This window comes from Leucoraja erinacea, chromosome 38, assembly GCF_028641065.1.
Source record: "Leucoraja erinacea ecotype New England chromosome 38, Leri_hhj_1, whole genome shotgun sequence".
Lineage (NCBI taxonomy): Eukaryota > Metazoa > Chordata > Chondrichthyes > Rajiformes > Rajidae > Leucoraja > Leucoraja erinaceus.
The window spans coordinates 2506358-2530330 of NC_073414.1; the positions used below are offsets into that span (position 1 = coordinate 2506358).

Genomic DNA, 23973 nt, shown 5'->3' on the forward strand with positions numbered 1-23973 from the left:
CGGTCCTAAAGGATTTTCCCCATTATCCTTAAACTGTGACCCCTGAAATAGGCAACGTTTCGGGTCGAGACCCTTCTTCAGACAGGCACGAGGAACTTTATGTTGTAAAAACCTATGGATGAAAAACATTGGAGTCATTTGAGAATCAGGAACGACTGTGTGCACATATGATTTAAGATTATCTTAACGAGTTTTTCTCACACTTGCGAAACCTTGTCATCTGTTGAAACATGATGAATATTTATTTTGAATTCCATTTGGGCATTAAAACAGTTGATTGCCAATTCTGTAATACATTTCACATCCACTGCTCATCCCAATGCACTTTACAGCTTAGCATTAGGTGGAATTGAGTTGGGAGGCAGCAACTGCAGCAGCTAATTTGCCAAGGCAGACAGCAGTGGGTTTGTGATAATGATGTTAAGATGTTTGAAGGTCAATTGTTGGCTACGAGACAAAGTCTCTGAAAACGAGATTTCATCCATCCACCTGCCAGGGCAAATAAGGAATTGGATATAAAAACTCCTAAATGTACCGATAATATAGTTAGCTCAACCACATCTTTCCCAATTGTACCATCCAGTCAAGCTACTGTTTCCATCATTCCACCTCAATATTTTTGGAATTCAGTGTAGGAAGGAACTGCAGATGCTGGTTTAAACCGAAGATAGGCACAAAATGCTGGAGTAACTCAGCGGGACAAGCAGCATCTCTGGAGAGAAGGACAAGCTGGATGCAGGAGAAATGTTGGGCCAGGGGCCACACACAGTCTTGGAATGAAGGGGATGCCATTTAAGACTGAGGTGAGAAAAAGCTTTTTCACCCAGAGAGTTGTGCATTTGTGGAATTCCCTGCCACAGAGGGCAGTGGAGGCCAAATCACTGGATGGATTTAAGAGAGTTAGATAGGGCTCTAGGGGCTAGTGGAGTCAGGGGATATGGAGAGAAGGCAGGCACGGGATATTGATTGGGGACGATCAGCCATGATCACAATGAATGGCGGTGCAGGCTCGAAGGGCCGAATGGCCTCCTCCTGCACCTATTTTCTATGTTTCTATATTTCTAAGAATGGGTGACGTTTCAGGTCGAGACCCTTGTTCAGACTGCAGATGCTGGTTTTTCCTAGATAGACTCAAAGTGTTGGAATAACTCAGAGGGTCAGGCTGCACCTCTGGAGAGAAGGAATGGGTAATGTTTCGGGTAGAGACCTAACAAACAGCTAGCAATGGCCTGTTTCCTTTTTCATCGTTACTTTTTTGCACATCTTTCATTCATTTGTTCTATATCTCTCCACGTCGCCGTCCATATCTCTCATAGAAACATAGAAAATAGGTGCAGGAGTAGGTCATTCGGCCCTTCGAGCCTGCACCGCCGTTCAATATGATCAGATGAATGCATTTCGTTGTCTCTGTACTGTACACTGACAATGACAATTAAATTGAATCTGAATCTGAATCATGGCTGATCATCCATTCAGTATCCCATCCCTGCCTTCTCTCCATACCCCCTGATCCCTTTAGCCACATCTAACTCCCTCTTAAATATAGCCAATGAACTGGCCTCAACTACCTTCTGTGGCAGAGAATTCCACAGATTCACCACTCTCTGTGTGAAAAAAGTTTTTCTCATCTCAGTCCTAAAAGATTTCCCCCTTATCCTTAAACTATGACCCTCGTTTCCCTCTCCCCCGACTCAGTCTGGAGAAGGGTCTCGACCCGAAACGTCACCTGTTCCTTCTCTCCAGAGATGCTGCCTGACCCGCTGAGTTACTCCAGCATTTTGAGTCTATCTTCGGTTTAAACCAGCACCTGCAGTTCCTTCCTACACCTTGTGACTCTTTCAATCGATCAATTCAATCTAAACCCATCCAAAGACTGCAGAGGTAGCGCGGATTGGCTGCAGAGTTAACGAAGGGCGGGTTGCTGTATATTTCCTGAGCAAAGTAGGGGGGGACAACGAGTTCTTCAAACTCAAGGGACATTGCCTGCGTTACTGCAAAAAGATTGCCTGGAATTCTCAGTGCAACTTGCAAATTAAACTTGCAAAAAAAAAAAAAAAACACAATAATTTTTAAATTTTCCTTCTACAAAGAATTCCACCACCAGTGATTCACATTTCCAGGCTCTTTTATGTCTTGGGTAGTGGGTCTCTACTGTTTCATGATTGCTTTCAGTAAAATTAAAACTCCACCATCTGCTACAAAGCTTTTCTGCAACTGCTCCCTGGACTGTTGCACTGATGATTAAGCAACAGCTACAGACAACAAAGTCAACATCAGCGGAGGAGTCACAGGGCAGACATACGCTTGGCTAAGTGTTCCTTTTATGGTTTAGTTTAGAGATACAGCACGGAAACAGGCCCTTCGACCCACCGGGTCCGCGCCGACCAGCGATCCCCGCACACTTTAACACTATCCTACATACACACACACTAGGGACAATTTACATTCACACCAAGCCAATTAACCTACAAACCTGTACGTCTTTGGAGTGCGGGAGGAAACTGAGGATCTCGGAGAAAACCCACGCAGGTCACGGGGAGAACGTGCAAACTCCGTACAGACAGCACCCATAGTCGGGATCGAACCCGGACCCGTGGCACTGTAGGGTAGCAACTCTACCACCGTGCCGCGCAAGGATGAGTGTTAAGGGACCAGAGTAAATCAGAAGGTCACTGCTTCACTCCCACTAAAGAACTCTGGACTTCCATGTCCAGCCCCAACCCCATCATCAGAACAATCCAGTGAGTCTTGATCTCGGGAATGCCAGCCTTGCCAGTGTTAACGTTGACTCCTCACAGGGGCCTGATACCAAACTGACGCACAGTGCCAACCAGCTTCTGGTGGTAAAACTTAAAAGGGGCAGGTTCAGCCACCAATAGTAGCTGATTGTGGTTGATGGCTGGTTAGTTTTGGAGCAGTAATGCTGCAGAAACAAGGGGTGAAAGAGTCCTCTCATCAAAGTGAAAAAAACATCAGATGCAACACTGTGGATAATAGGAAGGATATCTGCTCTGGATTGATTACTTATTGATCCCATCTTTGGTTCAGGAGAATGTTCAAGTTCCAATTAGTCCCCCTCCCAACAATTGTCTGTGCCATTACTGCTCCCCCTACCACCACCTTTTCTCTTCTCTTCTCTCCCATCCTGGCGAGAGTCCGTGGCCCATATCTGAGCCAGGTACAGGAGAAAGAGACTCTCTTCTGATGATGGAGCTGGAGGTGAGGCACTTCCACGCCCAGCTATCGAAGAGAGAGAGAGAAAAAAACCAGAGATTGTCCAATGAGTCCAGTGCTCTCCCATCAAGCCTCCATAGCTGCTGTTTCACTGAATCACAGCCAATAGATTGAAGGGATCCTCAGATTCTATTCTGGTTGTTTGTTTGTCTTTTTGCACAAAGTCCACGAGCATTGCCACTTTTCATTTCACTGCACATCTCGTATGTGTGTGTGACAAATGGACTTGACTCGACTTGAGATGCATCTGGACCTCATTCCGTCTTGCTAAGATTCCTCTGGTACTGGTTGGGTCCAATATAACGCAGGGGGCTGTGCCCGGGGTGAGTGAGCATTTCTCTTCCGAGGTACGGTTGCAGGACCTTCGGGACACGCACGCTTCCATCCTGAAGAATAAAAGTGCATCACCACAATTGCATCTCAGTTTAAACCCCTCATCCATGCCCTCTCCACCCAAACCATCCAACTTGGTCTTTGACACCAACCACAATGGGTTTGTGCCAAACTCACTGAAGCCTCACGCTGCTAGTCAACACAAGAACACCTTGCTAAAAGGGTGACACAGCTGGTGGAGCCACTGCCTCTTGGTGCCAGAGACCCAGGTTCGATCCTGACGTCGGCCGCTGGATGTACCGAGTTTATACTTCCCTCTGGGAATGAATACAGTTCTGTCGTATCGTATATTCATGGGTTTCCACTCATGTCCCAAAGACATTATGTTTAAGAAGGAAATGCAGATGCTGGAAAATCGAAGGTAGACAAAAGTGCTGGAGAAACTCAGCGGGTGCAGCAGCATCTATGGAGCGAAGGAAATAGACAACGTTTCGTCCCGAAACGTTGCCTATTTCCTTCGCTCCATAGATGCTGCTGCACCCGCTGAGTTTCTCCAGCACTTTTCTCTACCTCCCAAAGACATTACGAGTCAGTAGCAGCAACTGGCCTCTGTACATTGCACCCAGTGTGTGGGTGAGGGTAGAATCTCGGGGAAGATCAGATTCAGATTCAGATTCAGATTCAATTTTAATTGTCATTGTCAGTGTACAGTACAGAGACAACGAAATGCATTTAGCATCTCCCTGGAAGAGCGACATAGCAAACGATTTGAATAAATAATGATAAGTGTCCGGGGGGGGGGCGGTGGTGATTGGCAGTCACCGAGGTACGTTGTTGAGTAGATGGTGAGAATGTGGAACGAAAGCTCACTTTCTTGCCTGTTGCCCTGATATATGATAGTTAAGGGCTTGGACACGCTAGAGACAGGAAACGTGTTCCCGATGTTGGGGGAGTCCAGAACCAGGGGCCACACACACACACAGTTTAAGAATAAGGAGTGAGCCATTTAGAACGGAGACGAGGAAACACTTTTTCCTCACAGAGTGTTAAGTCTGTGGAATTCTCTGCCTCAGAGGGCGGTGGAGGCCGGTTCTCTGGATGCTTTCAAGAGCGTGCTAAATAGGGCTCTTAAAGATAGAGGAGTCAGGGGATATGGGGAGAAAGCAGGAACGGGGTACTGATTGGGGATGATCAGCCATGATCACATTGAATGGCAGTGCTGGGTGGAAGGGCCGAATGGCCTCCTCCTGCTCCTATTGTCTATCCCTCAGATCCAAAGGTCTATTGATCAGCCTTGATCGTGACTCGTGTACGAAGTGATCGCCAGTTGGTGCTGGCCTGGTGGGCTGAAGGTCCCGTTTCCGTGCTGCATCTCTAAGAAGTCTAACATTCAGAACACAGAGAGTGGTGAATCTGTGGAATTCTCTGCCACAGAAGGTAGTTGAGGCCACACAGTTCATTGGCTATATTTAAGAGGGTGTTAGATGTGGCCCTTGTAGCTAAAGGGATCAGGGGGTGTGGAGAGAAGGCAGGGATGGGATACTGAGTTGGATGATCAGCCATGATCATATTGAATGGCGGTGCAGGCTCGAAGGGCCGAATGGCCTCTACTCCTGCACCTATTGCCTATGTTTCTAACACTGCACCTTGCCGCACATCACCGTGGCATTGAGCGGCTGAGATCTGAGGGTTTACCTTCGTCTGGTTACATTCCAACAGAGCGATCATAGTGCGGGGAACTGCACACGCTGTCCCGTTGACCTATGTTGAAGCAGAGACACAGACAGAGAGAGACGGAGAGAAAAATTAACTTCATGCTTCACTGGCTGTTAAACAGTCTGCAGAAAAATAAGAAACACGCTCCTCCTCCGTAGCAGTGGAAATGGGACATGTTGGCCAGTATGAGCAAGTGGGGCCGAAGGGTCTGTTTCCACACTGTATATTGGCTAGAATTAGGGGAACACCCATGCTCCTCTACAAAATAATTGCACAACCTGACAAACAGGGTTGACAAAAATGCTGGAGAAACTCAGCGGGTGAGGCAGCATCTATGGAGCGAAGGAAATAGGCAACGTTTCGGGCCGAAACCCTTCTTCAGACTGACAAACAGCTGCTCCGTTTAACCTGAGGATACTCTGGAAGGTGATGAACATCCAGCTGAGATTTTTGTGCTCAAGAACTTTGAGAGTGAGGAAGTTTGGCACGTCTCTTCCAAACTTCCACAGATGTACCATAGAAATACTGTCAGGTGAGTTTGCTCTGGGCAACACAGCGAGAGACTGCATGGGGTTGTGGATGTGGCCCATTACACAGGCCAACCCTCCACCAATGACTCTGTTCGCGCTTCAAGCTCCCTTGGCAAAAGCACCTAATATAACCAATATAACCAAAGACTTGTCCCTGTCCCGCCCCGCTCATTCCCTCTTCTCCCCGCTCCCGTCCACCAGAAGGTACAGAGGCTCGAAAGCTCGCACCACCAGACTCAGGAACAGCATCTTCCCCTCAGGCTTCTGAACGGTCCTTCCATAAGCTAGGGCACTGTCTGATTACTGTTGACTTAACGCGTGAATGAGGTGCAAAAGATGGCCAAGGCCCTTAACTCAGCGGGTGAGGCAGCATCTCTGGAAAGAAGGAATTGGAGGCTAGCAGGTGAGTGGACGGTTCAGTTGCCTGACAACACCTGAATCTGGAGGTGTGCGTTTTCACACTTCATAACCTCCTTCCTGACGGGAGGTGAGGGGGTGGGCGGTGTTTGCTAAATGACTTACAGTGTGAGCATACTTCAACAGAGGTGCTTCATCATAGTACATGATATTCAGCCTTCTGCTTTGGTAATCGGTGCAGTTAGAGGCACTGGAAATCTAGTAAAGAGAAAATAAAAAATTACTGTCATGATTTTGAAGGATTAAAAGTAACGCAGGAGTAGAAATTAGGGGACATGAGGGGCAACTTTTCACTCGGGGGGGGGGGGGGAATTTGGGAGGGGGGGTAGAGGGAGGGGTAGGTAGAGGGAGGAGGAGGGGGAGGGGAGGGGGGAGGGGCGAGGTAAGGGGGGGGGAGAGGGGGAGGGGGGAGGGGGGGGAGGGGGAGGGGGGGGGGAGGGGGTGGCGGAGAAAGGGGGAGGGGGAGGGGGGAGGGAGGGGAGAGGGAGGGAGGGGGAGAGGGAGGGGGAGGGGGAGGGGGGGGAGGGGGAGGGGGAGGGGGAGGGGGAGGGGGAGGGGGAGGGGGGGGGAGGGGGAGGGGGAGAGGGGAGGGAGGGAGGGGGGGGGGGGAGGGGGGGGGGGGGGGGAGGGGGGAGGGGGGGGGGGGGGGGGGGGGGGGGGGGGGGGAGGGGGGGGGGGGGGGGGGGGGGGGGGGGGGGGGAGGGGGAGGGGGGGGGAGGGGGAGGGGGAGGGGGGGGGGGGGGGGAGGGGGAGAGGGAGGGGGGAGGGGGGGAAGGAGGGATGAGGGGGGGGGGGGGAGGGGGGGAGGGAGGGGGAGAGGGAGGGGGAGAGGGGGGGGAGGGAGAGGGAGAGGGAGAGGGAGAGGAGAGGGAGGGGTGCACGCCTGGTTCAACAAGATGTGGTTTCAATGACATGCCTCGTTCCACGTCCCGTTCCAATGTTCATTCCATCAACCAGCAGGTTCTCTGGATGCTTTCAAGAGAGAGCTAGATAGGGCTCTTAATGATAGCGGAGTCAGGGGATATGGGGAGAAGGCAGGAACGGGGTACTGATTGGGGATGATCAGCCATGATCACATTGGATGGCGGTGCTGGCTCGAAGGGCCGAATGGCCTCTACTACTGCACCTATTGTCTATTGTCTATTGACCCACCTCTCCGTAATCTCCCCTTCCGGGCATCCAGGCTTCGATGTCAAACTTGCGGTAAGCAGGCAGCCCAAGTTCCTGAGTTGGCATATCCAGGAGTCTGCCAAACAAAACAGCCAGATAGCAGCAGTGCAGACACCCATAGCCTGAAGTCCCACACAACCAGAGCAGGCACAGCCAGCCACCTTCCTACAACCATCAGGTTCTTGATCCCACCCATACAACCCCAATCCTGCCTTATAACTCCATGGACCACTTCTTGCATGACTATGGACATTTTATTTTCTTGTCATGGTTTTGGCATTAATATATATATATTTTTTTAAAAGAATTGTGCAATTTGTGTACAAGTAACGTACAAGGTAGACACCAAATGGTGGAGTAACTCAGCGGGTGAGGCAGCATCTACGGAGAGAAGGAACGGGTGGGGAAAATTAGGAACTGGCTGGAGACATTCTTACTTGTAATGGAGTCCAAGATCAGAGAAGATTTCTTTCTGCAGCGACACAAACTCATCCAGTAACTCTGTGCTCTCGGTTCCAGTCTCTGCAGCCGTCACTCCAAACATCTCCACCTGCAATGGAACACAAAACATGTTGACAGGTTCATGGCATTTGGAGAACAGTAGGCCCAGGAAGTGGGTCATCGGCTTGTACGCGCTAGAATTCAGAAGATTGAGGGGGGATCTTATAGAAACTTACAAAATTCTTAAGGGGGTTGGACAGGCTAGATGCAGGAAGATTATTCCCGATGTTGGGGAAGTCCAGAACAAGGGGCCACAGTTTAAGGATAAGGGGGAAGTCTTTTAGGACCGAGATGAGAAAATCATTTTTTTTACACAGAGAGTGGTGAATCTGTGGAATTCTCTGCCACAGAAGGTAGTTGAGGCCACACAGTTCATTGTCTATATTTAAGAGGGAGTTAGATGTGGCCCTTGTTGCTAAAGGGATCAGGGGATATGGAGAGAAGGCAGGGCTGGGATACTGAGTTGGATGATCAGCCGTGATCATATTGAATGGCGGTGCAGGCTCGAAGGGTCGAATGGCCTCTACTCCTGCACCTATTTTCTATGTTTCTATGTCATTTGTTCTTTGAGTATGCTGGACATGAAGGGACAGAGCCGGCTGTACTTTTTGAGAAGGCTCAGTCCGCTCCTTCAACATCTGCAGTGAGATACTGCAGATGTTCTACCAGTGCCATCTTCTTTGCTGCCGTGTGCCGGGGCAGCAGGGCACCAGGATGAACAAACTGGTCAGGAAGGCTGGCTCCGTTCTGGGGGCGGAGATGCAGTTGGATTCTTGGGAGGTTGGTCTTGGAGGGGAGGATGCTCCTCAAACTGCGGAATCCGTGGAATTCTTTGCCACAGAAGGCTATGGAGGCCAAGTCAGTGGATATATTTAAGGTTGAGATAGATAGATCCTTGATTAGTACGGGCGTCCGAGGGGATGGGGAGATGGCAGGAGAATGGGGTGAGGAGGGAGAGATAGAAACATAGAACATAGAAATTAGGTGCAGGAGTAGGCCATTCGGCCCTTCGAGCCTGCACCGCCATTCAATATGATCATGGCTGATCATCCAACTCAGTATCTCGTACCTGCCTTCTCTCCATACCCCCTGATCCCCTTAGCCACAAGGGCCACATCTAACTCCCTCTTAAACATAGCCAATGAACTGGCCTCAACTACCCTCTGTGGCAGAGAGTTCCAGAGATTCACCACTCTCTGTGTGAAAAAAGTTCTTCTCATCTCGGTTTTAAAGGATTTCCCCCTTATCCTTAAGCTGTGACCCCTTGTCCTGGACTTCCCCAACATCGGGAACAATCTTCCTGCATCTAGCCTGTCCAACCCCTTAAGATAGATCAGCCATGGTTGAATCTGCAGTTAGCATGGGTTAGTACTTCGTACTTGATTAGTACGGGTGTTAGAGGTTATGGGGAGAAGGCAGTAGAATGGGGCTAGGAGAGAAAGTTAGATCAGCCATGATTGAATGGCGGAGTAGGCTTGATGGGCCGAATGGCCTAATTCTACTCCTATCACATGATCTTATGAGCGTTACATCCCTGTTTTTGTATTCGAGTCCTCTCGAAATAAATGCCAGCATTGCATTTTCCTTTCTTGCAGCCAATACAGTCACGGGACAAAGAGCATGTTGCTGATCGGGGGTGTTGTGTACAAGTAAAAGAAGTGGTACCTTGGTGAAGTGGTGAACTCTGTAGAGACCCCAAGGCTCCCTGGCCGTGTCAGTCTCTGCACGGTAGCACGTACTACTGCACACCATCCTGGAGAAACAAAAGCAACATTCAACTCAGACAGCATCTCTGATACCGACCTCTCTCTCTCTCTCTGTTCATGGCCTCCTCTATCGTCAGTGTGAGGCCAAATGTAAATGTTTAAGAAGGAACTGCACATGCTGGAAAATCGAAGGTAGACAATAATGCTGGAGCAACTCAGCGGGTGCAGCAACATCTATGGAGCTAAGGAAATAGGCAACGTTTCGGGCCGAAACCCGGAAGGGTTTCGCCCCGAAACGTTGCCTATTTCCAGAAGGGTTTCGGCCCGAAACGTTGCCTATTTCCTTAGCTCCATAGATGCTGCTGCACCATCTCAGTGGGTCAGGCAGCATCTGTGGAGAACATGGATAGGTGACGTTTCACAGAGTGCTGGAGTAACTCAGCAGGTCAGGCAGCATCTGTGGAGAACATGGATAGGTGACGTTTCACAGAGTGCTGGAGTAACTCAGCGGGTCAGGCAGCATCTGTGGAGAACATGGATAGGTGACGTTTCACAGAGTGCTGGAGTAACTCAGCGGGTCAGGCAGCATCTGTGGAGAACATGGATAGGTGATGTTTCACAGAGTGCTGGAGTAACTCAGCGGGTCAGGCAGCATCTGTGGAGAACATGGATAGGTGACGTTTCACAGAGTGCTGGAGTAACTCAGCGGGTGCAGCAGCATCTATGGAGCGAAGGAAATAGGCAACGTTTTGGGCCGCAGTCATTTTCAGACCAAATGTAATTAGAGGAGCATCACCTCATATTTCTCTTGGGCAGCTTACAAACCAGCGGTATGAATATTGATTTCTCCAACTCCAATTAACCCTTGCATCCCCTTTTTTTCTCTCTCTTTCTCTCGCTGTCGAAGATAGACACAAAGAGCTGTAAATCAGCGGGTCAGGCAGCAACTCTGGCGAACATTGTTATGCGATGTTCTTGCTGTCCATTCCCACTCAGCATGGACGGTAGGTTTAGACATCAACGGAAAGCAAATAATTAATGCAAAACTTTCCCCCCCAAGATAAAGCTACTCTTCAATAATTCATCAAGTTACCTCATGGGCAGATCCTGGATGTCAACGGCATGATCCATGAAGTACCCTGGAAAACAACAGCATCTTTCAATGTGAGCAGAGCTTAGAAAGTATTACAAAGGAGCTAGTGTGGAACTAAGTAATTACAGCACTATCACTATTCTTTGACTCAGGTGGGCACAGAGTGCTGGAGTAACTCAGCGGGTGCAGCAGCATCTATGGAGCTATGGAAATAGGCAACATTTTGGGCCGAAATCCGGAAGGGTTTCGGCCCAAAACGTTGGCTATTTCCAGAAGGGTTTCGGCCCGAAAAGTTGCCTATTTCCTTAGCTCCATAGATGCTGCTGCACCATAACTCAGTGGGTCAGGCAGCATCTGTGGAGAACATGGATAGGTGACGTTTCACAGAGTGCTGGAGTAACTCAGCAGGTCAGGCAGCATCTGTGGGGAACATGGATAGGTGACGTTTCACAGAGTGCTGGAGTAACTCAGCGGGTCAGGCAGCATCTGTGGAGAACATGGATAGGTGACGTTTCACAGAGTGCTGGAGTAACTCAGCGGGGCAGGCAGCATCTGTGGAGAACATGGATAGGTGACATTTCGTGACGGCACTCTTTTTCACACTGGAGAAGGGTCCCGATCCAAAACGTTCTCCAGAGATGCATGCCTGACCTCACGGAGTTACTCCAGCGCTTTATGTTTACGAAGGTACTGCAGATGCTGGAAAAATCGAAAGTAGATAAAAATGCTGGAGAAACACAGCGGGTGCAGCAGCATCAATGATACTGCCTCAGCCGCTGAGTTTCTCCAGCATTTTTATCTACCAGCGCTTTATGTCCTTTTTGCAAACCAGCAGTTCCTTGTTCCTTCGGCCTTTTCCGTCCTGGTTTATCCGGCTTTCCCTTAGAAGTACACGCTGTTCACCCCAACTACTGCCCATCGACGCTCTGACCCATATTCAACTGGGGTACGGAAGCTTTCTCTGTCTACATTTATTGGAGTCACTACCTTGGTGTGTAGCTGTAGACTCATGTTAGGACCGAGATTGTCCAACAGTCCAAGATTGTTAAAGGCTTGGACACACGAGAGGCATGAAACATGTTCCCGATGTTGGGGGAGTCCAGAACCAGGGGCCACACACAGTTTAAGAATAAGGAGTAGGCCATTTAGAACGGAGACGAGGAAACACTTTTTCATACAGAGAGTGGTGAGTCTGTGGAATTCTCTGCCTCAGAGGGCGGTGGAGGCCGGTTCTCTGGATGCTTTCAAGAGAGAGTTAGATAGGGCTCTTAAAGATAGTAGAGTCAGGGGATATGGGGAGAAGGCAGGAACAAGGTACTGATTGGGGATGATCAGCCATGATCATATTGAATGGCGGTGCTGGCTCGAAGGGCCGAATGGCCTCCTCCTGCACCTATTGTCTATTGACCCAGTTGCCCTGTCTACCATTAAAGAAGGGTCCCGACCCTTAACGTCCCTCTGGGAGTGTGGCCTGTCCCGCTGAGTTGGTCCAGCATTTCCCGTCTATCCCAGCTCATTCTGTTGCGACTTTACCTGCGATGCCGACCTCAGCTGTCCCCGCGAGAGAGAGATCTTCAAAGCGAGTGGGGTCGAGCTGGTAAACCTGGGAGGACTTGGCGTTGGGCCTCATCCCACAGCCCTCCTGCAAGAACAGGAGATTCAGTAGTGGCATTGCAATAGAAACTCATCCACAGTTGCACATATCCGACTCACAAGTGCACCATGCAGCACTTCCAATATCCAGCTCCACTGACTTTATGTGTAGGAAGTAACTGCAGATAGACACAAAATGCTGGAGCAACTCAGCGGGTGAGGCAGCATCTCTGGAGAGAAGGAATGGGAGACGTTCGCCCATTCCTTCTTCTGGAAAATTGCCCAACGCATCACCGGTTCCTCGCTCCCCTCCATTGAGTCTGTCCAAAGCAAGCGCTGTCTGCGGAGGGCGCTCAGCATCGCCAAGGACTGCTCTCACCCCAACCATGGACTGTTTACCCTCCTACCATCTGGGAGGCGCTACAGGTCTCTCCGTTGCCGAACCAGCAGGTCGAGGAACAGCTTCTTCCCGGAGGCTGTCACTCTACTCAACAACGTACCTCGGTGACTGCCAATCACCACCCCCCCCCCCCAGACACTTATTATTATTTATTCAAATCGTTTGCTATGTCGCTCTTCCAGGGAGATGCTAAATGCATTTCGTTGTCTCTGTACTGTACACTGACAATGACAATTAAAATTGAATCTGAATCTGAGATGCTGCCTTACCCGCTGAGTTCCCACGGTACGAGTTCATTCCAAGAGCTCTCCCGAGTTTTAAAAAAAATCAAACTCGTGGTAAACATGGAGAATGAATGTAGCGGGTACGTGGGAGCTCGGGAACGTCTCTTAGCGCTAACGGCAGGTACTCGGGAAGACTCGCTAACGGCAGGTAAGCGCGGGGAAGACTCGTGAAGATTTTTCAACATGATGAAACAATGTCCACGAGAGCCCCGAGTACCGACGAGCGGCCATTACCGTAAATCTCAGAGTTCGACTCAAGGCAAACTCGGGAGAGCTCTTGGAATGAACGCGTACCGTGGGACAGGGGTTTAACGCCAGCATTTTGTGTCTGCATCCGATTTAAACCAGCATCTGCGGTTCTTTCCCACACAAGTAACTGCAGATGCTGGTTTAAACCAAAAATAGACACAAAATGCTGCAGTAACTCAGCGGGACAGGCAGCATGTCTGGAGAGAAGGAATAGGTGAAGAAGGTTCTTGATCCAAAAACGCCACCCCAGAAACGATGCTGCCTGTCCCGTTGAGTTACTCCAGCATTTCGTGTCTATCCATTAAATATGGTATGTTCATCATGCTCTCGTGTACCAAGATACAGACGAGAGATTTCTTTGCCTGCTATTCAGTCAAATTATACCTCACTATTAAGTACCTGAGTACAATTAAACCCTACACAAGGTCAGAATGTAGTGAGACAAAGAAAAGTGAACCACACACAGAAATTAGCCACAATGTCTACAGATGTTGCTTTACAAAGACACAAAGTACTGGAGCAACTCGACGGGTCAGGCAGCATCTCTGGTGACATTTTGGGTCAGGACCGTTCTTCGGACCGATTGTGGTAGGGAGGAGAACATTGGAAGAGAGGTGGGGGGGGGGGGGGGGGGGGGGGGGGGGGGGGAAGGGGGGGAGGACAAAGCCCAGTAAATGATAGGTGGAAGGTACACAAAAATGCTGGAAAAACTCAGCGAGTGCAGCAGCATCTATGGAGCGAAGGAAAAAGGCAACGTTTCGGGCCGAAACCCTTCAATGATAGGAGGATACAGGTGAAAAGCAACATGTTAGGTAGACAAAAATGCTGGAGAAACTCAGCAGATGCAGCAGCATCTATGGAGCGAAGGAAATAGGCAACGTTTCGGCCCGAAACCCTTCCGGGTTTCGGCCCGAAACGTTGCCTATTTCCAGAAGGGTTTGGGGCTGAAACGTTGCCTATTTCCTTCGCTCCATAGATGCTGCTGCACCCGCTGAGTTTCTCCAGCATTTTTGTGCACCTGGGATTTTCCAGCATCTGCAGTTCCTTCTTAAAAGCAACATGCTGGTACGCTTAGATGAAGATGGACCGATAGTGAGGTGCGTAAATACTATTTCTGAAAATACAGAAGCGAGGAGTTGGGCCAAATGGCCTGTGTCAGTGCTGTTAATCCCATGGAATCCCACGGTTTTCTATACTCACAAACACAGCCCCTTTCAGCATATCTGGAACGGTTATTGCAACAAATCCCTGAAAAGAGGAAATAGGTCGTCAAGGCAAAGTATTGACTCCATTTGTCAGTACAATTATCATAGAATTGTACAGCGCGGAAACAGGCCGTTCGGTCCAACACATCCAAACATTGGGCACTCAGCTGCATTAACACCATCGCTTGATCCAGAGCCTTCTATGCAGAAGGGATTCAATAATAATAATATAATAACAATAATAATAACTTTATTTATAAAGCGCTTTTAGACAACATCAGTTACCACAAAGTGCTGTACATGGGAAGTCAACAAAAAGTTATTACAAACTACTAAAACCATTAAGACGACAGGACTATAAAAACAGTAAAAATTAAAAGACATTAAAAGCACTAAAAACAGGAACAAAGTCTCAGCCAGTGTCGAAAGCCAGTGAATAAAAGTGAGTTTTTAGGGAGGATTTAAAGATGGACAGTGAAGGGGCCTGTCTGATCTGCAGCGGCAAGGTGTTCCAGAGTGCCGGGGCAGCCACAGAAAAGGCTCTATCCCCTCTGAGCTTCTGCTTAGACCTTGGTACCTCAAGGAGCAGCTGATCCGCTGACCTGAGGCACCGGGTAGGAGCATATAGGTGGAGCAGCTCAGAGAGGTAAGGCGGGGCGAGGCCATTCAAAGATTTAAAAACAAATAAAAGAATTTTAAAATGAACTCGAAAGTGCACTGGGAGCCAGTGAAGGGAGGCCAAAATTGGCGTAATGTGCTCCCTCTTTCGAGTTCGAGTTCCGGTTAAAAGGCGAGCGGCAGCATTTTGGACCAACTGGAGACGAGCCAACGAAGCTCGTGAGACTCAAGAATAAGTGGTGTACACACTTGGGGCAATTTACAGAGGGGCAATTAACCCACGAACTCGCACGTCTTTGGGATGTGGGAGGAAAACCCACGCGGTCACGGGGAGAACGTGCACCTGAGATCCGGGTCTCTGGCGCTGTGAGGCAGCTGCTCTTTGCAAGGGTGAAGTGAACCAGGAGATGGGAATGCAAGCTGGGTTTGGATCAAAGAGGCTCACCTTCTTGAGCAGCTTGTTCATTGTGAATTGGACCAAGGCGAGCTGCAGTTCGCTGCCCGCTCCTCGGAGGTAGTAGGATCGATGACCGGACACATGCGAGAGCCGCCTAGGTCAGGAGTAAATACGATGTTTAACCTTTAAAACCCGAGACAACAGGCGCTGAAACAAGCTTCCCTTTTAGCCAAAGTCACGGAAGCTGCTTGGATAGACTGGAAGCTGTGAAAATGTTAAAATTGCAGCCAGTTTTCTGCAGAAAAAAAAGCAAGGAACTTTGAATTCTCATCCCAAGAAGTCAGTGATTGTGGAGCCAATGTAAAATTTTAGAACTGAGATTTTTTTGGGTGGGGATTTCAGAGGATATGGATCATCGATAATGAATGGAGTCAAACTTTAACGCTTAACTGAATGGAGAATTGGTTTGAAGGAAAGAATATTTTTCCCCCCTACAATTTCCTTGTAACAAGAAGTTTACTTTGGAGATCCAGCATGGAAACAGGCCCTTCAGTGGAGGCCAAGTCACTGGATGGATTTAAGAGAGAGTTAGATAGAGCTCTAGGGGCTGGTGGAGTCGAGGGATATGGGGAGAAGGCAGGCACGGGTTATTGATAGGGGACGATCAGCCATGATCACAATGAATGATGGTGCTGGCTCGAAGGGCCGAATGGCCTCCTCCTGCACCTAGTTTCTACGTTTCTATATACGTGGCGGTTCTTTGCATATTTTATGTATGGTTTGCAAAACAAAGAATTTCACTGCGACATGGCACGTGATGCATCGGGGCAGTCTTTGATTGATTGAGGAAGGAAGTGTTTGAAGATCAAGGCTAAGATCACGACCATATGGAGAGCTGTGATCCCTGGCCCCCTGTATGCCACCACTGAGTCACCCACCACCTACAGCTAGCATCACAAAGTGCTAAAGAGCCAACACTGCCCTTGATCTGATATGTGCACTTCAAACACTTGTGCTGCTATCTAATTAAGTTCATTGCCTGCTCGTGTGTGATTACTTACTATGCTTCCAGGGGACATAACTGATGGGTAAATGACATGAATTTAAGTTGCATTAAACAGCTGGAGACTAATTGCTTCATTTGTTTGGCAATGCCAGTGTGTTTTAAAAACAATATTCAGCCTTCAAAGACAGCATCCCTTGATGGATTCCACTAAAGAGAGAGATAACCTTAGATGTGTTTCATTTAAAATCTGGGGCATAACATAATGAGGCCATTTCAACTTCAAAAGCAAAAAATGGTCTTCATTTGTATGGTCTTTTGTCAGGTTGTACATTACATCTGAAGGCAATGAATCATTTTCATATTGCAGAGCCCGACATGTAGGCATACACAATGAGGCAGCCATCTTTAGCAAAGTCCACGCTCAAGGGAGAAGAGTAACTACATTGAAGATACACACAGAAAGCTGGGACAGGCTGCAACTAGAGAGAAGGAATGGGTGATGTTTCCGATCGAGACCCACCTGCAGGTCAATCCAATTAAAGTTTCAATTTTAAAAAAATTAAGCTGGAAATTTAAACATTAAACATGGGGGAAAATCCAGTGCAAATTAATCTCACTGCCACAATAGTCTGAGATCTAGCTAACACCACAAATATTGCTTACCTCTGTCTGATAATGTCCAGATCCTCGCCAATTTGCAAATGACCTTTGGGTTTAAAATCAAACACTAGAAAACAAAAGGAAATGGTCAGGACATTATTGTTGAGGAAAAATTGATGCAATTTATCTGCCAGATGCTTTTGGGCTGTAAATCAGAATTCCCAAAGAATAAAAAAAAAAGAGACAGTAACTCAGCGGGGGCAGGCAGTATTGGTTGTTTGTTATAAATGATTTCAGTATTGTGACCACCAATATCCATAAAAACCCTTACCTGGTTTCTCCCCAACCATTTCAACCACAACAGCCTGGCTTTCATCACCTATGGGCTTCCATAGAAAAACAGAAAGGTTAGAATTAATATTAGGAATAAATAAATCAACAAGAAACAAGACCAAGTGACCGTTTCGCCAAACACTTGTGCTCGGTCTGCCAAGCCTGCTGCATCTTTTGGTTGCTAACCATTTAACTCCTCTACCCATTCCCACACGGATCTTTCTGTCCTGTGCCTCCATTACCAGGGTGAGGCCATGCAGAAACTGGAGGAACAGCACCTCATATTCTGCTTGAGTAGCTTACAACCCAATGGTGTGACCAGTGATTTCTCCAATCTTAGGTACTGCATAACCCTCCTCCTCCATCTTCTCCCTCCTTCTTGCCCCGAGAAGTGGGGACGCGCATGCACACACAGACGCGCATGCACACACAGACGCACATACACAGAGAAACAGACACAAATTACCACACTAGGATGAGTCCAGTTTGGTAGCTTCAATGCTTTCACATAGAAGCGTTCATCCAGCTGATTCTCTTGATCATAGAGTACATTTAATTCCAAGCGAATTTCCTTCCCCCGTTTTCGCAGCCGTAAGAATTCAGGATGCTGTGTCGAGAGAAAGCAGGTACAGGATACTGAGTTGGATGATCAGCCATGATCATATTGAATGGCGGTGCAGGCTCGAAGGGCCGAATGGCTTACTCCTGCACCTATTTTCTATGTTTCTATGAATATTAACATATACATAAAATTTAGAACAATTATTTCCATTCAAGCCACATTCATCCTCACTTTAACATCTGAACAACAGCAGTGAGATTTACCCAGCTCATGGCAAAGATACACAAAAAAATAATAAGCTGTTGAACGCAAATACTTATAAAATTTTATCTTTAACAATTTATTTAATTTTCACTGCACAATATCATAATGTTAGAAGCACTTGCTGCATGCTTAACATCATGGCATTCTCTGCAGTTCATGCTGTGACCCAGAACTGCACAACAGGTACTATCTTGTGCATTGACAGCGAGAGAGAGGGAGGAGGTGAGTCGAGATAGCATCGCCCCAAAAGAAGTTCCTTCTCAGACCCCCATCCACTGACCTGGATTCAAGGTGCCCACAGTCAGATGGTGCTGCCATGGAGGTTCTCTTAACACTTACTGCTGAGGTCATTGCAACCCAACCTGTACAACACCCCTTGGTGCTGCAGTATAGCAGCTGCCTTACAGCCCCAGAGACCCGGGTTCGATCCTGACTACGGGTGTAGTCTGTAAGTTCTCCCTGTGACCGCTTGGGCTTTCTCTGAGATCTCTGGTTTCCCCCCACACTCCAAAGACGTGCAGGTTTGCAGGTGAATAGGCTTGGTTAAATGTAAATTGTCTCTAGTGTGTGTAGGATAGTGTTAGTGTGCGTGGATCGCTGGTGGTACTTACTGACTGAAGAGTTTCTTTGTTTTCCTTATCCTAAAAAAACAAAATGAACAAACCAAAAGTTAATCATTAATCAGAATATTAATACTGATAACAGTTTTCCTTTTATCCCCACGATTCGCACCCACAATTCTAAATCCCATCCATCCTGACATTATTCCTTCTTCCGCTTATAACCCAGCTTTTTTCTGCCAGTTGATTTTCCGACAACTGGTGGATGGGGCACCTCATTCCATCCGGACAAGATTAAGAGAGCGCACTTGAAACTGTATCAATAAACACATGCCGGGGTGAGGTGGCTGATCTGGACCTCATTGGGACTTCTGCGCTGGTCGGATTTGCCCCCTGTGGACCGGCTGGAGCCAGCAGATCCATTCCTATAGCCGACTTCCGAGGCTGATTTTACAAGATACAAGATACAAGATACATTTAATTGTCATTTGGACCCCTTGAGGTCCAAACGAAATGCCGTTTCTGCAGCCATACATTACAAACACATAGACCCAAGACACAACATAATTTACATAAACATCCATCACATCGCTGTGATGGAAGGCCTAATAAACTTATCTCTCCACTGCACTCTCCCCCCCCGATGTCAGAGTCCAAGTCAAAGCCCCCGGCTGGCGATGGCGATTGTCCCGCGGCCATTAAAGCCACGCCGGGTGGTGCGAGGTCGCACACCGGGTCTTGGTGTTAGAGCCCCCGGCGTGCGCTCGCAGAGTCCCGCGGCCATTCCAAGCCGCGCGGGGCAGTGATGTTAGGCCCCGCTCCAGGAGCTCTTCAACCCCGCAACTCGGGCGGGGGAAGTCGCCGTTGCGAGAGCCCTGAAAAGCGGTCTCCCTCCAGGGAGCCGCGGGCTCCCGGTGCCGCCGTCCACAGACCTGCCGTTGGAGCCTCCGACTCTCCGGTAGCATCAGCAGCAGCAGCGCTCCTCCACCGCTCCACCCGCTCCGGACTGGGCCAGCCCCGCGACGGCGACGGTGAGTTGTAGCACCAGAGTCCCCGGCTTCTTCCTGTTGGAGGCCGCTCCTCGTTGCGGCCCCAACGACAACGGAAACCCGACGAGAAAAGGTCGGGTCTCCAGTGCAGGGAGAGATTTAAAAAGTTTCCCCCCCCCACACACACCCCAACAAAAAATAACAAAAACTACATTAAAATACAGACAGAAAATAATAAAACGCGGACAGACTGCAGAGGCCGCTGCTGACCAGAGTCGCGCTGCCCACCGAGGCCGAGATACAGGTCGGTATCTCGGCTCCATGGCTGCCTGAACACCACTTCAGCCTCCTGCGCTTCGAGGAATAAAGTCCTAGCTGCCCAATCTCTCCCTGTAGCTCCGGCCCTCAAGTCCTGGCAACATCATCGTAAATCTTCTTTGCCCATCCCTCCTTTCCCTGCATGTCCATTTGCCCATCGAAAACCATCTTTAATGACAATATGTTTGAGAAGGAACTGCAGATGCTGGAAAAATCGAAGGTAGACAAATTGCTGGAGAAACTCAGCGGGTGAGGCAGCATCCATTTAATGGCAATATAGTATGTTTCTTCACCATCACCCCCATCCAGGCAACTCACCACACCGTGTAAAAAAAAAAACCTGCCCAGCACATTTCCTTTAAACTTTGCCCCTCTCAAATTAAAGCTGTGCCCTCTAGTCTTTGACATTTGCACCCTGAGGGAATAGCATTAATTGTCATTTATAAGGAAAAGTTTCAAGTTTCTATCATACTTTGGGGTGTATTTTGGCTTTGAAGTGCTTTCACTACTAATATCCCTGACTCTAACTTTTGAAGATTCTCCTAGCCTTTCGAAACAAAATAAATGGGGTGGGAGATTGCAACCTTCAGGTGGTCCGCCCTGTTTCGACGAATGCAATCAACCCGGCGTGCACAATCAAATAAGATCAAATAGAACAAGTTGTCCAACAACTTTAGGCTGTGCACACCATACGCAAGAAGAACAAACAAAATAAATAATTTCTTCCCTTGCTCCCTATCAATTCCCCATAATATTTAAACACTTTCATTAAATTATTCAGGCAACTAACAATAACCACAGCTAAAATTGGCCAGGCTGATCCTGCAATGCCACCAGGACAACAGACCTTCATGGTCAGGTTAAGATCCCTGCACTTACAACAACTGGGAATTGGAAATGACTCTGTAGACTCTCAGTGTACACTTGTACTGTATCTGAAATGCTCATCTAATATATATCCAAGTGCTTATCTATACTGAACTGTATACAAAAATGAATTTCACTATACCTCAGTACATGTTACAAGTAAAATACCATGACCACAGCCTTTGTGCAATGTCTTGAGTAAAATCCAGGCATCATTCTTACCACAAGAGCTTTAACTGAAACACTGATATCGCTTTTCTCATTCTCCAACTTCTCAATTTCCTCTTTTACTTTTGTTAATTTTTGCCACGTAGACACCTGTTGGAAAGGAATAACAAGAAAGGGAATTAGAAAAAGGGAAAGATAATTGTGTCTTTTTCCAAAGAGTTCAAGGTGGACTTTAAAAACTGATAAAGGGGGCTACACTGTGGCACAGCGGTAGAGTTGCTGCCTCACAGCTCCAGAGACACGGATTCGATCCTGACCACTGGTGCTGATCTGGACCTCATGACCACTGTACGGAATTTGTACGTTCTACCTGTGACCGCATAGGTTTTCTTCGAACGCTCTGGTTATTGTTGGCCAATAGACTACAGGTGCAGGAGTAGGCCATTCGGCACTTCGAGCCAGCACCGCCATTCAATGTGATCATGGCTGATCATCCACAATCAGTACCCCATTCCTGCCTTCTCCCCATATCCTCTGACTCTGCTATCTTTGAGAGCCCTATCTAGCTCTCTCTTGAAAGCATCCAGAGAACCTGCTTCCACCACCCCCTGAGGCAGAGAATTCCACAGACTCACAACTCTCTGTGAGGAAAAAGTGTTTCCTCGTCTCCGTTCTAAATGACTTACCCCTTATTCTTAAACTGTGGCCCCTGGTTCTGGGCTCCCCCAACATCGGGAACATGTTTCCTACCTCTAGCGTGTGTCCAAACCAAAGATCCTATAGCGGAGCAAGATAGATCACTCCTTTTTTTCATCCATTTCAGTAACCCAACACGACTCGCAGTGTAATCAACATTGCGGGGGAACAGTTTGTGTTAACGAAGAAGGGGTTCGGCCCGAAACGTTGCCTATTTCCTTCAGTCTGAAGGGTTTCAGCCCAAAACGTCAAGTCAAGTTTATTCGTCACATACACATACGAGATGTGCAGTGAAATGAAAACGTTGCCCATTTCCTTCGTTCCATAGATGCTGCTGCACCCGCTGAGTTTCTCCAGCATTTTTTGTGTACCCTTAATAATCTTATATTTTTCAATGAGGAGCCCTCTCATCCTTCAGCCAGTATGGGCGAGTTGGGCCGAAGGGCCTGTTTCCATGCTGGTCTCACTCTATGACAGCATCCCCTTTCCCATCAGAACTTCCCCCTCCATCGACTCTTTTAAGTCAAGACTAAAGACTTATCTATACTCCCAAGCCTTTCCTGACGTCCTCTGAGTGAGGGCTACATGTATATATGTATGGTACACAAAAATGCTGGAGAAATTCAGCGGGTGCAGCAGCATCTATGGAGCGAAGGAATAGGCAACGTTTCGAGCCGAAACCATTCTTCAGACTGGTGTGTTTTTTTGGGGGTTTTTATTGTGTACTTTCGATCTTCCTGCATCTGCAGTTCCTTCTTGAACACATGTATATATGTATGTCTGAAGAAGGGTTTCGGCCCGAAACGTTGCCTATTTCTTTCGCTCCATAGATGCTGCTGCACCCGCTGAGTTTCTCCAGCTTTTTTGTGTACCTATATATGTATGTAGTCTGTTTTGTTGTGCTATTCTTATAACAAATGTACAGCACTTTGGCCAACGAGAGTTGTTTTTTGTGTACCTTCGATCTTCGTGCATCTGCAGTTCCCTTCTTGAACACATGTGTATATATGTATGTAGTCTGTTTTGTTGTGCTATTCTTATAACAAATGTAAAGCACTTTGGCCAACGAGAGTTGTTTTTTAAATGTGCTATATAAATAAATGTGGCTTTACTTCCAAATCTCCATTTCTGGAGGAAGGACATTATTGCCATAGAGGGAGTGCAGAGACGGTTCACCAGACTGATTCCTGGGATGTCAGGACTGTCTTATAAAGAAAGACTGGATAGACTTGGTTTATACTCTCTAGAATTTAGGAGATTGAGAGGGGATCTTATAGAAACTTACAAAATCATTAAGGGGTTGGACAGGCTAGATGCAGGAAGATTGTTCCCGATGTTAGGGAAGTCCAGGACATGGGGTCACAGCTTAAGGATAAAGGGGAAATCCTTTAAAACCGAGATGAGAAGAACTTTTTTCACGCAGAGAGTGGTGAATCTCTGGAACTCTCTGCCACAGAGGGTAGTTGAGGCCACCAGTTCATTGGCTATATTTAAGAGGGAGTTAGATGTGGCCCTTGTGGCTAAGGGGATCAGGGGGTATGGAGAGAAGGCAGGGATGGGATACTGAGTTGGATGATCAGCCATGATCATATTGAATGGCGGTGCAGGCTCGAAGGGCCGAATGGCCTCTACTCCTGCACCTAATTTCTATGTTTCTATGTTTCTATGTTCTTGACTCGACTATGATGACCCCAAACCAGCTCCTGCAGCTCATGCAGCATCTACAGCTCCTGCAGCTCCTGCAGCATCCTGCAGCTCCTGCAGTATCTACAGCTCCTGAGTCCCAAACAGACAGTACACCAGATGAACCTACAATATCAGACACGTCGGGCCCGGTCAGTTCCCCCTTGCGTTGCCCCACGTTGTCCAGCACGGCCTGTGTGCGGGCGCAGACGGTGCCCATGTCCAGGCAAGGCCTGTCGGAGTAGCCATCCCTCACATGGTCGTACAGGCTGCTCCTGCTGCTGCTGTAGCGGCGGCAACAGCCGGCCGGAGAGAGCCAGGGGCCGGGGACGAGCTGAGAGAAGAAGGAGACGCCGCCGCCGCGTAGCAACTGCCTCAACCTGCGGGCCGCCATCTTGGCAACCTTAAACCCCGCCCCCCCCCTCCATGTGATGTGACCATTCAAGTCGATTATGTGTAAGAAAACACCAAAATATCATAA

At 48.2% G+C, this 23973-nt stretch overlaps 1 protein-coding gene across 1 annotated transcript; it reads right to left on the reverse strand.

Annotated features, from left to right (window-relative positions):
* Positions 1–219: 219 nt before the first annotated feature.
* On the reverse strand, positions 220–23911 carry sars2 (seryl-tRNA synthetase 2, mitochondrial). The gene is made up of 16 exons (XM_055663603.1): positions 23623–23911; positions 21168–21263; positions 18823–18852; positions 17852–17992; positions 17384–17438; positions 17116–17179; positions 15495–15600; positions 14427–14474; positions 12234–12342; positions 10701–10746; positions 9567–9654; positions 7838–7950; positions 7383–7476; positions 6336–6428; positions 5263–5328; positions 220–3620 (listed from the first exon to the last, which is right to left on the reverse strand). Exons 1-16 carry the CDS (start codon positions 23884–23886, stop codon positions 3489–3491), a joined length of 1545 nt encoding a protein of 514 aa, XP_055519578.1. The 5' UTR covers positions 23887–23911; the 3' UTR covers positions 220–3488.
* Between the last annotated feature and the right edge of the window lie 62 nt (positions 23912–23973).